This window comes from Nicotiana tomentosiformis, chromosome 11, assembly GCF_000390325.3.
Source record: "Nicotiana tomentosiformis chromosome 11, ASM39032v3, whole genome shotgun sequence".
NCBI lineage: Eukaryota > Viridiplantae > Streptophyta > Magnoliopsida > Solanales > Solanaceae > Nicotiana > Nicotiana tomentosiformis.
In genome coordinates this window covers 123438867-123454484 of record NC_090822.1, presented here as the reverse complement: position 1 = coordinate 123454484, position 15618 = coordinate 123438867, and the positions used below count along the sequence as shown (strand labels likewise).

Below are 15618 nucleotides of genomic sequence, written 5' to 3'. Positions count from 1 at the left end.
GGGGTTGCGTGATGATGGCTTGTTCACCGTAAAGTCCTTCTACCAGAGTATGTTGGTGAGACAGGAGGCTACTTTCCCATACTCATCGATCTGGATTCCTAAGGCGCCCACGAAAGTGTGTTTCTTCGCGTGGCTAGCAGCGAAGGGAGTGATCTTGACATCTGAAAATCTGCGAAAGAGAGGAATTACACATGTTAGTTGGTGCTACATGTGTAAAAGCTCAGGGGAAGAAGTTGATCATCTTATGCTGCATTGCCCTGTGTCCTGGGGTCTATGGAGGAAAATCCTGAATCTTTTTTGTGTTCAATGGGTGATGCCAAACACTGTAAAGGAAATGCTATATAGCTGGGCCGGTTTCCGTAGAAGAAGCAAGCAAAAAGCGTGGAAGTTCGCCCCGTTAGCTCTCATGTGGTTAGTCTAGGGAGAGAGAAATAGGAGAGTTTTTGAGGGGATTGAGTCTTCGTTTTCACATCTTAAGAATAGTCTTTTATCTCTGATCGCTTTTTGGTGCACACATGTAGCCCCTACTAGTGTAGAAGATTGGGCGTCATTTGTAGGGAATCATGTTCTAATGTAAATTCTCTACTTTTTGTATACTTCTTGTATGCGGGAGTTTTTTCTCCCTTTTGATTAATACAATTTACCTTATCAAAAATAATATGGAAATCGTTCAGCTTGAATTGATAGGTTTCGCGGAAAAAAGCAAAGATCTTTTAGGGCAAGGCGGAATCTTCTTTTTAGACTTTTGAGGATAATCATATATTCTTGCTAGCCTACGATTGAATGTTAGAATATGTAAATGATGTAGACACATCCGTAGATTCTTTATGATAAGTTGTTTCACACTTAGATGTATCAGTTACAAGTTTAACATATGAGTTGAAGGTAGTCGGTTTATAATTGTCAGCACCATCTTAGTGCTATTTTTGCATCTATAAACTATCATACTTTTTAAAAGAAAAAATGTGGGGGGGAGGGGGGGGGCATGAGATGTAGCAGTATATCAGAAATAATGATGAGCCTGATCTCATTTCATCCCTCTCATGTTCTTCTGATCTGGTATCTTATTTTCATATATAAAGTACATGTTAACTAAATTTTCCTGCACAGTAATGCACAGCTCTTTATTTTATCGGTATGTGCAAAAGAACTCTTTTTTTTCCTTTCCTGTTCCATCTAGAAACTTATTTGTTGTACCTGTGGGGTACCTTTGCAATTACTCCTTACTTACTTTGTTGCCTTTAGGTCTACTTTTTCCTTTCCTGTCTGTATTTCTGTTAATCCTTTTTCAGTCAATATAAGATTGCTTTTAGCTTGTTGGAGTCCACCAGTGAAGACTATCAATTTATAATGTAGGTTTATTTGGGGGAAGGAAGCCAAATATTTCTAGAACTGCACTTCACATAGTGGCCAGCATGAAGCGTGATTGGATGCAGGTTATACATGATTTTTCTTTGCGTATAATTTGTGTGTGTGAAAGTTACTAGAGTAATTCTAAGGAACTACATAAAAATCACTTAAAGTTTTGCACTAATCCATAAATTGTCTATAGACAGGGAGAAAGCCTAGTGGGGTATGTGGAGCTGCACTTTACATTGCTGCTCTTTCACATGGACTGAGTTGTTCTAAACCAGAAATTGTAAGTGGTCTTTCTAGATTTCCTTTATATTGATGGTCAGAATTCATATTTTTTTTCTAGACATCCTTTATATTGATGGTCAGAATTCAGATTTCTGTATAGACAGGCTTCATGTTGTAAGTTTTAGTCTGCCTACAACCTATGTGTATCTGAAAGTAAATTGTGTGTGTGAAAGTACGATTTCCTAGTCTTTTTTGTATCTGCACTGACCTAAACTCTCATTTGTAAGGCTTTGCATCTGCTTGATGCCTTTTAATGAAAATATCTTACTTCATAAAAAAATTTATTCTGCTTTGTGAAACTCTTGCTCATTTTAGCTAGTTTTCAAGGACTACTTGTTCTTAGTCACAAAATTTGGATTTTTTCTTGTCATTCGACTTGACAACTATTCGTTATCTACTTTCTTGACTTATTTCATGTCAGTGTTGTCAAAGGCGCGCTTAAAGCGCGCTTAAGCCCTAAAGCGAGGCTCAAAACATGTTGAGCGCTTCGCCTCGCTTTGCGAGCGCTTCAGTGACGCATCAAGGTTCTAAGGCATACTTTTTCTTGCCAATGAGTGTGATCCTGAAAAGGCGACACTAAGCAATTGATATTTTACTTTGTCGTAATTCTTTTTCAATTTCTTTGTCCATATATTTGTTATTTATGCTTATAATTATTGGTCTTGGATTACATATACATATTTTTACTTTTTCTCCAGTTGCGCCTTTTTTCATTAAAGCCCACGCTTTATTTCCGCTTTGCGCTTAAAGCCCCAATAGACCTTAGAGCTTTTTTGCGCTTTTCGCCTTTGATAACACTGTTTCATGTTCAAGCCTATGTAGCACAAACAGTGGCGCGACTCCCACATTTATTGTTTATGGTGACATAGCATAAGGAACATGATATTTCTTTTTTCCCATTTTCTATATTCTTTTGGTCAACAGATCAAAGTTGTGCACGTTTGTGAAGCAACATTGACCAAGCGTTTGATTGAATTTGAAAACACAGAATCTGGGATCTTAACGGTATGTACCATCAAAGCTGGTAGGATGAGACTTCTGATACTTTAATATTCTCTGATTGAAAAGCTTCATGTGCATGTACTAAAGCATGTCTGCAGGCCCTTTTAATTTTTTGGGAGGGACCTTGCTATTAAATTAGAGTCTTAAAAGGCAATGTAATATAGTGAGGTGCTTCTGTCATGCTCAAACTTTGCGTTATGTTTGAGTTCAGGGGCGGACCCACATTGGTTCGAGCGGGTTCAGTTGAACCTGCTTCGTAAAAAGATTAGACTATTTTTATATGTAAATTATTTTTTCAAGCACCAAATGGAGTTAAATAATAAACGTTGAACCCTCTTGACAAAAGTTGAAGCACTGTGCAGTGGTTCAAGCGGGGTCAACAAGAGTGGAATGTTCCAGGGTTCGAATCTCAGTTCTTTCTTTCCACATATATTTTGGTTTTTCCAAAAATTGGTAGATTTAAAAGACCCACCACCCAACTTTACCATTTTAATCTTTGGAAGATTTATTTAAGAATAAAACTATTGAGATTAATCTTTTAAAGACCCAATGTCTAAGATATTATACCATTTACTTAAATATATATGTATTAATTTTTTTTCTCTTTCTGTTAGAGTATTCTTCTATCTCAATTTCACACTTGTTTAGAATTCTTTTAAAGTATTCTGCTTGCCTCTTTCTCGTGGTTTACATAACACTTATTTTTTATTTGTTTAAATTTAACATATTTTCATAGTTCCAAAATTCTTATATTAAAGAAGTTATTAATCCAGTTTAGTTTATAGTTCTCTTCTATTTGTTATTGTTTGCAATAATTAGCTTGTAAAAATAAAATAATTCTGAATTTGTAAAATTTAAACAAATAAGTAGAATTTAGTATTTTGGTATCAATATTGATGTTTGTTAAATAAAATTATTAAAAATTTAATAAATTGTTAAATCTAAGAAAGTAGATAAAAAGTTGTTAAAATTTATCTTTATATGTTTTTAAAAGGCGGCCTCAAAATACGGAAAAAAGAAGAGTAGCGAGCAAAACCTTTTTTGGAGGTTTTGTTATGATCCGAAACAAAGAGGAAAAGGTAAACTATATTTGTTAAGCCTGGTAGTGCTTCTACTGTCAGATGCAGCCGAGGGTTTAGTCTCTATCTGAACCCGCTTGCATAAAATCCTGGGTCCGCCACTGTTTGAGTTGGATATCTTGTGAACACTGAAAACACAAGGAAGAAAGGCAGGCATCTTTAGGGAGAGCAAGCATAACGGGGTTTGGAGTTCATATCTTAAAGTTGGCATGGACAAGGTGTGTAACATAATTTATTATCGTAAAACTTGTGTAGTGCATACACATCAAGTACAGGGAGATGCGTGCTGATGCCATTGAGTGAGCGATTGACAATTTTGCCTCTACTATTGAGTATTTATCAGTGTCACCAGATTCTGGTATGTTATGAAGCCACCCAATACCTGCACCCTGGAAGAGATTTTACTTTCACCTGCCTTTGACTTCTTCCTTCATTTCCCTTCTTGTTCTACTAGTGGAGTCTTAAAAGAACTTGTTCATGGGCTGGGCGCCTCAGCTTCAGGTCAATTTGATGCTCATGTCCAGGAGAAATCATCACCTAGTGATGTGATATTTTTTATGAGCCTGATATATTATTGGTGGCAGTCAAAACAAATTTTCCTGGGGATCTAAAAAGTTAAACTCCCTCCTTTTTCTGATGCATTAATAGTGGAGTTTGATGCAAGTTGCCTCTGTGGTGATGGCTTGTTAGCCAAAAAGTTCCTTTCCAAGTTTCATACTTTTACTTCTTACTTGAAACTAGATTGAGGAGTTCAATACAAGAGCTGAGGAGCTTGAGAATGAAGAGAGGGTGCCCCTGCAACATTGTTCGTGGTCAAAAGGATCTGGGATCACAGAAGTGCTATGTGAACACAAGGGAAGTGTGACGCTGCCCTTTGCCCACGGTCTTTGTGAAAGTTGTTACAGTGATGTAATTACTTGGTTTGGTACCCTGACCTTTTAAGTTTTCAGTAGTATTGCTAAATCACATATAATGCTCATGAATGTGTTTGCAGTTTGTAAAACTTTCAGGTGGACTTGATGGGGGATCTGAACCTCCAGCCTTTCAGCATGCTGAGAGGGAAAGATTAGTGGCAAAAGAAGCTGCTGAGGATCCAAATTTTTCCATGTCCAATAAGGTGGAGAACAATGGCACTAAGTATTTGCAGGTACTCATTAGAGCTTCTACTTATCCAGAGCATTAGTACCTTGTAGTTGGGAAGTAGTATTTATGCTTTCAAGAAAGCTTTTGACTGTTGGAAAAGACGCAAGACAGTTTCTGAAAGTTTGCAATTGGCTGTTTTTGTATCTGCTTTGCTCCCACTGATATCATGTTTTTAGCTTTAGATGGTATTTTAAGGAAGTATCCAGCCTTTCATGTGATTTATTTTTGAGCTGTCTTTTCTTGAATCTAGTTGGTGCTTACTGGAAATATGCAGGCATTTTCTTGCTTTCTGAATAGTGCCTTATGAATTCTCTTTTTGTTTTCTTTTTGTTGATAATCAGCCTGAAAAGGGAAGGAACACTCAGAATGTGACCGGGGAAAACAATGTGCAGATATCAGGGTCTGATCAGATAGGTAAATGTTTATTTTCTTCCAGAGTTAGAATGTTGGGAGAGAGTTCAGGATCAGGACCATAGAATAAGTTGCTTTCTCTCAATTGCAGGGGCATTCTCAGTGGCTAAAACTGAGCATAATGCGACTCGTGATACATTACATGGCACGGATTGTATGGGTCCTGATGATCATGATGAATCAGGAATTTTTTTTGATATCGATGATGTAGAGGTGTGCTACTTCTTCTTTGTTGGTTTTCATTTAGTAGGGGGTAACTCCACTGGTCAGGGTCCTTGAAAGTTCTATTTAAAAGCTGTGATTTTTGATGGATTTCATCCTGCCAGACCTCATTGCATGATACTTAGCAAATGATAGTGTGATACTAGCTTACCCTACTTTTCATCCTTTGCTTAGAAGGCATCATCCCATAATAAGTGAACTTTGTGTTATAACAAATTTGTTGGTGAATATTATCAAAAACTATTCTGCTTCAATGGAATGTGCTGCAACTTGTTCTATGAATTGCAGTTTACCTGTGGCAACTGAATTTAGTTGCACATGTTAGTTTACAGATATGTATAGTGTAGTCTTGTCCCACATTGGAAGAGGAGTAATATCTCCTTGTAGTGTATAGCTATAAATAGGGACCTCTTATATTGTTTTTTTTTTTTGATCGGTAAAGAGCATTATATATAATAAAACCAGCAAGAAGAAGTTGCTGGATGGATGGGTTACAAGAAATGAAACTACGTTACAAATTGTGTAATGTGCTAATAAAGTCAATCATGGCACAAGTGTCAGAAACACGTACATCTGCCATGTTACACCAAAAACTAAGCAAAACAATACAGTTGAGTTTAATATCAATGACTCTATTCTTCCTACTACCATACAACCTATCATTTCTCTCTTTCCAGATGCACCACCAAATTGCAGCCGGTATAGTATTCCAAATTTTGATAGAAGGTCGTTGAATATCTAATTTGTGCCACCCTTGCAACAGCGGAAGAGTTGAAAAGGGCATACACCAAAAAATGCCCAAGATATTGAGGAAAAGGTCCCAAATTTGGGAGGTAAATTTACAGTGGAGGAAAAGATGGTTGACGTCCTCCAGCTGCTCTTCACATAACACACATCTGTTGACAAGTTGCATACCCCTTCTCTGTAGGTTGCTTTGTGTTAGACAAGCTTCTCTAGATACCAACCAGGAAAAACATTTAACCTTGGGAGGGGCCAGCCCCTTCCAGATGGGTTTCCAAGGCCAAGGAGTAATTAGTGGGTTAGATTGTGTCAGAATAGCATAACATGATTTCACCGAGAATGTGCCTTTCCAATTTGATGTCCAGATGAGGCAATCAGGCGTAGGAGAAGAAGAAGAAGAAGATCTATGGAGAAAGTCCAAGAGACTCAGATACCTATCCACCTCCCAGTCGTTTAGGTTTTTCCTGAAATTGATGTGCCAACCATGATCCAATCTGAAGTCTGAAATGAGAGCATTTGTCGAGGAAGTGATTCTGTAAAGGTCTGGGAAGCTGTCTTTAATAAGAGAGTTGCCATGGCAAATATCATGCCAGAATTTAGTCTTTCTACCATCGCCCACTTTTATTGAAGAGTGCAACATGAAGAAATCCCACAGCATCCTGATATGTTTCCAGATACCAAGTCCTAAAGGAGTAGGAGTAGGTTTGGTGGTCCAGGGATCAAGAAAACCATACTTGGAGCTAATTACAGCCCTCCAGAGAGAGTTTTCTTCTTGATTGAAACGCCAGATCCACTTATACATTAGGCTACTGTTATGCGCCGCCGCCTTCAAATCCCTAATCCCCAGTCCTCCAAACTTCTTACTTCTGATGACTGTGTTCCACTTGACTAAGTTAAAGGATCTCCTATCTTTGTTACGTTGCCAAAGGAAGTCCCTACGGATTTTATCCAACCTTTTGGAGACACTTGCGGGCATTGGAAAAAGAGCCATGGTGTAAGTGGGTAAAGAATCCAGAACACTGTTGATCAACACCACTCTCCCTCCCAGTGAGAGATATTGTCTTTTCCAAGTAGACAACTTTCTCTCGCATTTCTCTAACACATCACTCCAGATAGATATAACATTAGATTTGGCCCCAAGAGGAAGGCCCAAATAATTTGCAGGAAGAGAACCGTTGTTGCAACCCATAATATCAGCCAGAAGTTGCATATTAGGAACCACATTGATAGCAAACAAATGGCTCTTTAGATAATTTTGATATGCAAACCCGACACTGCCTCGAAAGCCAAAAGAATCACTCTAAGATAAAGAACTTGATCAACAGCAGCATCACATAGAATCAAAGTGTCATCCGCGTATAAAATATGTGAGATGTCAATAGTGGAAGGCCCATTTACACAAGTAGAGAATCCCCTGATCCAGTTGTTTTGCATTGCCACAACTATCATCCTGCTTAAACCTTCCATTACCAAAATAAAAAGAAAGGGAGTCTCCTTGCCTGAGGCCTCTTTTTGAGGGGAAGAAGCCCTGAGGAGATCCATTGATAAGTACCGAGAATCTGACAATGGAAATGCACCAATAAATCCAATTGGTCCACTTGCTACCGAAACCCATATCCTTTAGAATGTTTAAAAGGAAATTCCAGTGCACATGATCAAAGGCTTTCTCAATATCCAATTTGCAAAGTATACCTGGTATACCCTGCCTCTTTCTTGTGTCAATACATTCATTGGCAATTAAAGATGCATCAGGTACCTTATACAATATAAAAGGTACCTGATGCATCTTTTTTTTTTTTTTTTTTAAATACAATTTACCTTATCAAAAAAAAAGATGCATCAGGTACCTTTTATATTGTATTTATCATTTAATATCAATAACATATTTTCTCTCGTGCCTTCCCACATGGTATCAGAGCATTAGTGAGAAACTCGTCGTTGTGCATCATTCCAGCGACTTCCGGGAAGAAAGACCTCTTCGCCGTGTAATTTTCCGGCGACTTAGAAGGTTGTCCGTAAGCAAATCACTTTCTGTTGGTGTTGTGCAAAAACTAACACCACCACAAGACTCTTCAGGCTCCGGCGACCAAACCCCAGTCAACCCCACCGGAAAACACACGTTCACGCGCACTCACGCGCCTGGAAAAGAAAAAAAATTCCGGCGAGATCGGACTCACGCGCCGGCGCATGAGCACTGTTCCGGCCAGATTTTGAAAAGGTTCCAGGTGAACAGTAGGATCGCCTGGTAATTCTGATCCTACCCTCACTGGTTTTGTTTCATTCCGACCACTTTGAGTTTTTCCGTCAGCTACAGTAGATTCTGGCGTGAACAGTGTTTCCGACGCAGAAACACTGTTCTGTTTTCCTGCTGTAAATAGTATTTTTCAAGCTATTTCTTCAGTTTTCTCACCGGAGTTACTTAGTTCCACTATTTCAAGTTAACCCTACTACTACATCTCGTAGCGACATGGGAACCAATGCTTTGAATAGTCAGATGGTTTGTTTAGCAGATTATATTGAGTTCCTTCAGTACAAAGCATGTAAGCAGACATCTTCTGAGATAACTTCTATTGTTCAAACAGGTAATAACGTGACTTGTTTCTCCCAATCTTCATCCTCTGAGTCTTGGGTCATTGATTCAGGTGCATCAGATCATATTTCTGGTAACAAATCTCTTTTCACTACTATTTCGTATTCTCAATCTCTTCCAAAAGTCACAATGGCCAATGAGTCTCAAACCATGGCAACTGCAATAGGTCAAGCAAGCCCACTTACTTACTTACATTTAGATTCAGTCCTTTATGTTCCAAATAGTCCTTTTTATCTTATAGCTGTTAGTCCCTTAGCCAAATCACTTAAATGCGCTGTTTTATTTCTTGATAACCATGATTTTATACAAGAACGCAGTACGGGGCGGATCAATTGCACTGGGCGTGAATCAAACGGACTTTATTACCTTATCCTTGCTAAATCACATGAACTCACATCTTGTCTTCCTTCTACACCTTGTCCTGTTACTGATTCACCAGATTTATTACATAAACGGTTGGGACATCCCAGTTTGTCAAAACTTCAGAAAATGGTATCTGGTTTATCTCACTTGTCAGCTCTAGAGTGTGAGTCATGTCAGCTCGGTAAGCATACCCGCTCCCATTTCCCTCGGCGTCTTGATAATCGAGCAGAGTCACCTTTTACTTTAGTCCATTAAGATGTTTGGGGTCCTAGTCGGGTCAGTTCCACCTTGGGATTCCGCTACTTTGTCAGTTTCATTGATGATTATTCTAGGTGCACTTGGATATTTTTGATAAAAAATCGATCTGAGCTGTTTTCTATTTTCCAGACCTTTCACGCAGAAATTCAAAATCAATTTGGGGTTTCTATTCGCACATTTCGTAGTGATAATGCCCGAGAGTATTTGTCTTCCCCATTTCAGCAGTTTATGGAATCTCACGGGATTATTCATCAAACATCTTGTCCGTACATATCTCAACAAAATGGGGTAGCTGAAAGAAAGAATAGACATCTTATTGAAACTGCTCGTACCCTACTCATACAATCTCATGCTCCGTTGCATTTTTGGGGGATGCAGTTTTTACATCTTGCTATCTTATTAATCGTATGCCATCTTCAGCTATCCAGAACCAAGTTCCATTCACTGTCATGTTTCCCCACTTATCTTTGTTCTCTCTTCCACCCTGTATCTTTGGAAGCACTTGTTTTGTCTATAACTTTACTCCAGGAACAGATAAGTTAGCTCCTCGTGCTCTTAAGTGCGTATTTCTGGGTTTCTCGAGAACACAAAAGGGGTATCGATGCTACTCTCCTGACCTCCAGCGGTACCTTATGCCCGCTGATGTTACCTTCTTTGAAACCCAATCATACTTCACAGGTTCAGGTCATCACTTAGATATTTCTGAGGTACTACTAGTTTCATCTTTTGGAGATTCAATCACTCCAGCTCCACCACCTATAGCTCCAGTTGTAGCTCCACCACCTATAGCAATGTTGTGAAGAGCGTGAAGCGAGGTAAAGCGAGAACCCCCATTTTGCTTAAAGCGAGAAGCGAAGCGCTCGCTTTTTTAAAGTGAAGCGGAATTTTAAAAAAAAATATTAAAATAAATATTGCATAGACAACACATGTAACTGTAAGCAAATGTTCAATACTTCAATGTAAAAACTAAACAGTAGCATCAATTAAAGCACAAAATGAGCATCCTATTCTTCTACAAGATTGTCATTAAAAGAACAACTACATAACACATAAGGCAATAAAAACTAAGAATAAAGGATATAAAAATAAGAGGAAGGGCAGTATACCATTCTGTTAAAAACTAGGCAGCATAAAAATAATAAAAGAAGAACTGGGCAGCATTTCAACGAAGAGGAGAAGACTGAGAAAGAAGAATCGAAGGTAAAAAAAAAATTCGCCAGCATTTCGCTGCTATTTGGACACTGAAACAGTGAAAGAAGAAGAAGAAGAAAAAGAAGGAAGAAATCATCACATACTTGTTGCTGCTGAATCGATGTTGAAGTTGAAAAGGGAACCCTACTTAGAATCTCTATTACTGCTGGTCGTGTTTTAATAAAAGAACACTGAACACCTTTCTGTTTTAATTAAATAGGTTGGCAGCTGTTTAAAACAGAGAAGCTGTTTAATTAGATAGGCTCGCTTCGTCGCTTCGCTTCTCGCTTTTTAGTGGGAAGCGCACACTTTTGTCTACCTGAGTCGCTTCATATAGCAGAAGCGAGTTAAGGGTCGCTTCACTTCACTTCTCGCTTTAAGCGAGGAAGCGACCGCTTTTCACAACCCTGACCTATAGCTCCAGTTCCACCACCTATAGCTCCAGTTCCTCCACATAATCCAGTTCAACCTTCTGCAACTCCACCACTCTAGACTTATCATCGTAGTCTACATCCAGCATCCGGCCCAGGTGATTCACGCCCCGCATCAGATTCTGCACCTATTGCGGACTTGTCTCCTCTTAGTCAACCAATTGCACTCCGCAAAGGTGTACGATCCACACTTAATCCTAATCCCCACTATGTCGGTTTAAGTTATCATCGCATGTCGTCACCTCATTATGCTTTTATATCTTCTTTGTCCACTGTTTCTATCCCTAAGTCTATAGGTGAGGCACTATTTCATCTAGGATGGCGACATGCTATGATTGACGAGATGTCTGATTTACATGCGAGTGGCACTTGGGAGCTTGTTCCTCTTCCTGCAGGTAAGTCTATTGTTGGTTGTCGTTGGGTTTATGCAGTCAAAGTCGGCCCGGATGGCCAGGTTGATCGACTTAAGGCTCGTCTTGTTGCAAAAGGATATACTCAGGTTTTTGGGCTTGATTATAGTGATACTTTCTCTCCCGTGGCTAAAGTAGCATATGTTCGTCTCTTTTTGTCCATGGCTGATGTACGTCATTGGCCTCTTTATCAGTTAGACATTAAGAATGCTTTTCTCCACGGTGATCTTGAGGAAGAAGTTTATATGGAGCAACCACCTGGTTTTGTTGCTCAGGGGGAGTTTAATGGTTGTGTGTGCAGATTGCGCAGGTGACTATATGGTTTGAAACAGTCCCCTCGAGCTTGGTTTGGTAAGTTAAGCACAATTATTCAGGAGTTCGGCATGACTCGTAGTGAGGCTGATCACTCTGTGTTTTATCGGCATTCTGCTCCTAATCTGTGTATTTATCTAGTGGTTTATGTTGATGATATTGTTATTACTGGCAATGATCAGGATGATATTACTAATCTGAAGCAATATCTCTTTCAGCACTTCCAGACTAAGGATTTGGGCAGATTGAAGTATTTTCTAGGTATTGAGGTCGCTCAGTCTAGCTCAGGTATTGTTATTTCACAGCGGAAGTATGCCTTAGACATTCTTGAAGAGACTGGAATGATGGGTTGCAGACCTATTGACTCTCCTATGGATCTGAATGCTAAGCTTCTGCCTGGACAGGGGGAGCCTCTTAAAGACCCTACGAGATATAGGAGGTTGGTTGGCAAATTGAATTACCTCACAGTGACTAGACCTGACATCTCTTTTCCGGTGAGTGTTGTAAGTCAGTTTATGGATTCTCCCTGTGATAGTCACTGGGATGCAGTTGTTCGCATTCTTCGGTATATAAAGTCAGCTCCAGGCAAATGATTACTATTCGAGGATCGAGGCTACGAGCAGATTGTTGGGTACACAAATGCTGATTGGGCAGGATCACCTTTTGATAGACGTTCTACATCTGGATATTGTGTTCTAGTAAGAGGTAACTTGGTCTCGTGGAAGAGCAAGAAACAGAATGTAGTTGCTTGATCTAGCGTCGAAGCCGAATATCGGGCCATGGCTATGGCGACGTGTGAGTTAGTTTGGGTCAAGCAGTTGCTCAAGGAGTTAAAGTTCAGAGAAATCAGCAAGATGGAACTAGTGTGTGATAACCAAGCTGCTCTTCATATTGCGTCAAATCCGGTGTTCCATGAGAGGACCAAACACATTGAGATCGACTGTCACTTTGTCAGAGAAAAAATACTTTCAGGAGATATTGTTACAAAGTTTGTAAAGTCGAATGATCAACTAGCAGATATTTTCACTAAGTCTCTTACTGGTTCTCGTATTAGCTACATGTGTAACAAGCTCGGTACATATGATGTGTAAGCACCGGCTTGCGGGGGAGTGTTAGTTTACAAATATGTATAGTGTAGTTTTGTCCCACATTGGAAGAGGAGTAATATCTCTTTGTAGTGTATACCTATAAATAGGGACCTCTTGTATTGTATTTATCATCTAATATCAATAACATATTTTCTCCCGTGCCTTCTCACAACACATTTATGGGCATGTATTTCCTAGTTCGCTAACTTGTCATGGCTATTACTCTGTACCTGCATTGCTGACAGGTTGACGGTTATCTTTTCAATGAGGAGGAGAAGCGCTACGTGAAGATCATCTGGGAAAAATTGAACCCGGAATATGAGGTGATTCTGTTAATTTCTGTGCAAATCACCATGTAAAGTCAGTATGAAAGGTTCTACAGTGGTCTTGGGATTTATAAAAGGGAAAAGGTCCAGATTTACCCCTGTGCTATTGTAAATAATCCACATTTTTCATCCGTTATACTTTCCATCTAAATTTATTCCTACCGTTAAAGAAGTAAACAAATTTTCCCTCATCCTAACGGTTGTCAACAGTGACACCACACCCCTCAATTAAGAGTCCATGTCACCATTTTTTATAATATTTTATTTATTGCACTTATTTACTAAATCAGAAAATTTTTAAAAATCCCAAAAAGTGCAGCTGCTTCTTCCTCAATGAGTTCATTTTTGCTTTAAATATTTCGGAAGGGAGAATGGGGGAAAATGGTTTTAAAGTGTTAGGGAAAAGTTTTTTTTTTTTTTTTTTTTTAAAGGGGGGGGGGGGGGAGGTAAGGAAATTTTACCAGGAAATGGAAACCCTTTTTGGTCAAATGGTCAAATGCAAAAAGAAATAAAAAGTAGGCTAAATAGATTTAAGTGGCTTATTTTTTTTAAAAGATATTATAAAAAATGGTGACATGGACTCTTACGTGGCATTTTAATTGAGGGGTCGGGTGCCACTTTGGACAACCGTTAGCGATGAGGGCAAATTTGTTTACTTCTTTAACAATAGGGGAGCATCTAGACGGAAAGTATAACGGAGGATAAATATAGACTATTTATAATAGTACACGGAGGATAAATGTGGACAATTTATAATAGTACAGGGGTAAATCTTGACCTTTTTCCTTTATAAAAACATTAGAAAGTACGTGAATGAATATAATGTTGGTTCTCGATACTACTATTAGCAATAATAAAACACTTGTTATGCCATATCAATTAGATTTAGTTATTCTTAAGCATGGATTTTTGGGGATTCTTTGGTCTCTTCTACTAAGTTGTTGTGGTTAAGGGCAATGTTTTCAAAGGTTCATTCAACGCGCGCTTAAGCCCTGAAGCTCAGAAAAACTCAGGGAGGGCGCTTCGCCTTGCTTTAACTGCGCTTCAGTGTAGGCAAGGCACTAAGGCGTGCGTCTCATTGCCCATGGGTTCTATCTTGAAACCAACGGTACTAGACAACAAATATAATCGGCAAATAAGTGTAGTAGTTGTTGAGGAAAACATTAGGAATGAATTTGTTTTTTTCCCTTGAATTGCATATATATTTTTATTTTTATCCTTCATTGCGCCATTTTTTACTAAAGCCCCCACTTTAGTTGCGCTTAAAGCCCCAATAGAGCTGGAGCGCTTTTTAGAGCTTTTTGCCTTTGACAACTTAAGCAACGAGTGTGTTGCTACCCTGTTGCTCCCTTTGGTCCATCTTCATGATGATTTTTCTTATCACAAAACAGTAGTCCGCACTCACTTCCTCACCTGCCTTTCCCTTACTTCTTCTGAGTGAGCTTGCTGATTAATATTTTATAGGTAAAAGCAGCTAAGGAAGCAGCCGCGTTAGCTGCAAAGGAGGCTGACGAGTCCATTTTAGCTAACAGTTCGGAGGATGTGCAAGCTGCACGGGAGCTTTCTGCTGCTGCTAATAATAATGTTGCGAAGTCAAGAAAGGTTGTACTCTGAACTTATCTTGAGTTTGTTTCCCTGTGAAAATTGATTCTCAATGTGTCATATTGAGGAAATAAGAAACATTACAGAGGGGTCACTTTGTTGATGTCAATGGTTGTTGAGAAACCTTATCAAAAAAGAAGCTGATGTTTGTTAATATATGCAAGAGCAAAAAATATTTGAAAAATGGCTTGCGCTTTTATAGGAGTTAAGAGACACTTCTAGAGTCGCTTCTAAATATTTTCATATACACACAATGACTTTGCCACAATAATAACATAAAAGCCTTCTAATTAATAAAAAAGGTCATGCACCTAGATAACATACTGGTTATGCACCTAAATATCCTAAAAGTTACATGGATAGCACCAAAATGCATCTAGTAATTCTAGATATTCAAAATTATATTTTTAACACTCTCCCTTAATTTTGAATTTCTTTTCATATTTTTTTATCACTCTTGATGGTTCTAGCTTCGTTTTCAACATCCTCCTCTCGGTACACCTTACTTTATCCAATTGAGCCACATTTCGCCAAAACCCATTTGCTGCAAAGCGAAGATCAGAAACTGCCAATCCAGATCTTGATTGGCTATAAGTGAAGCATCAATGATTTGCCTTCCTTTAAGAAAAGATTCTGTTGCCCAGCCACCAATTTTTCCATTACTCGTTTTAGTCTTTCTGCTAGCAACTCAGCAATGATCTTGTAGACACTTCCAATGAGACTTATTGGTCTAAAGTCTTTTAATTCTTTACTCCTTTCTTCTTTGGAATTAATACAATAAAAGATGGAATATAAGTCCTCAAACCTG

The 15618-nt window shown here is 38.8% G+C and overlaps 1 protein-coding gene across 4 annotated transcripts in view; it reads left to right on the top strand.

Moving 5' to 3' along the window:
• The window catches only part of LOC104094944 (transcription factor IIIB 60 kDa subunit-like), a 49846-nt gene that overhangs the window by 31199 nt on the left and 3029 nt on the right, over positions 1 to 15618 (top strand). For 3 of the 4 annotated variants that reach the window (XM_070188243.1, XM_070188242.1, XM_070188245.1), the window contains 9 exons: positions 1357 to 1436; positions 1553 to 1639; positions 2566 to 2646; positions 4464 to 4631; positions 4717 to 4869; positions 5207 to 5279; positions 5368 to 5489; positions 13128 to 13205; positions 14673 to 14810. In XM_070188243.1, the coding sequence (XP_070044344.1) occupies positions 1357 to 1436; positions 1553 to 1639; positions 2566 to 2646; positions 4464 to 4631; positions 4717 to 4869; positions 5207 to 5279; positions 5368 to 5489; positions 13128 to 13205; positions 14673 to 14810 (980 nt within the window). The remainder of the gene's footprint in view (positions 1 to 1356; positions 1437 to 1552; positions 1640 to 2565; positions 2647 to 4463; positions 4632 to 4716; positions 4870 to 5206; positions 5280 to 5367; positions 5490 to 13127; positions 13206 to 14672; positions 14811 to 15618) is intronic. The other variant, XM_070188244.1, reaches the window with a different exon arrangement.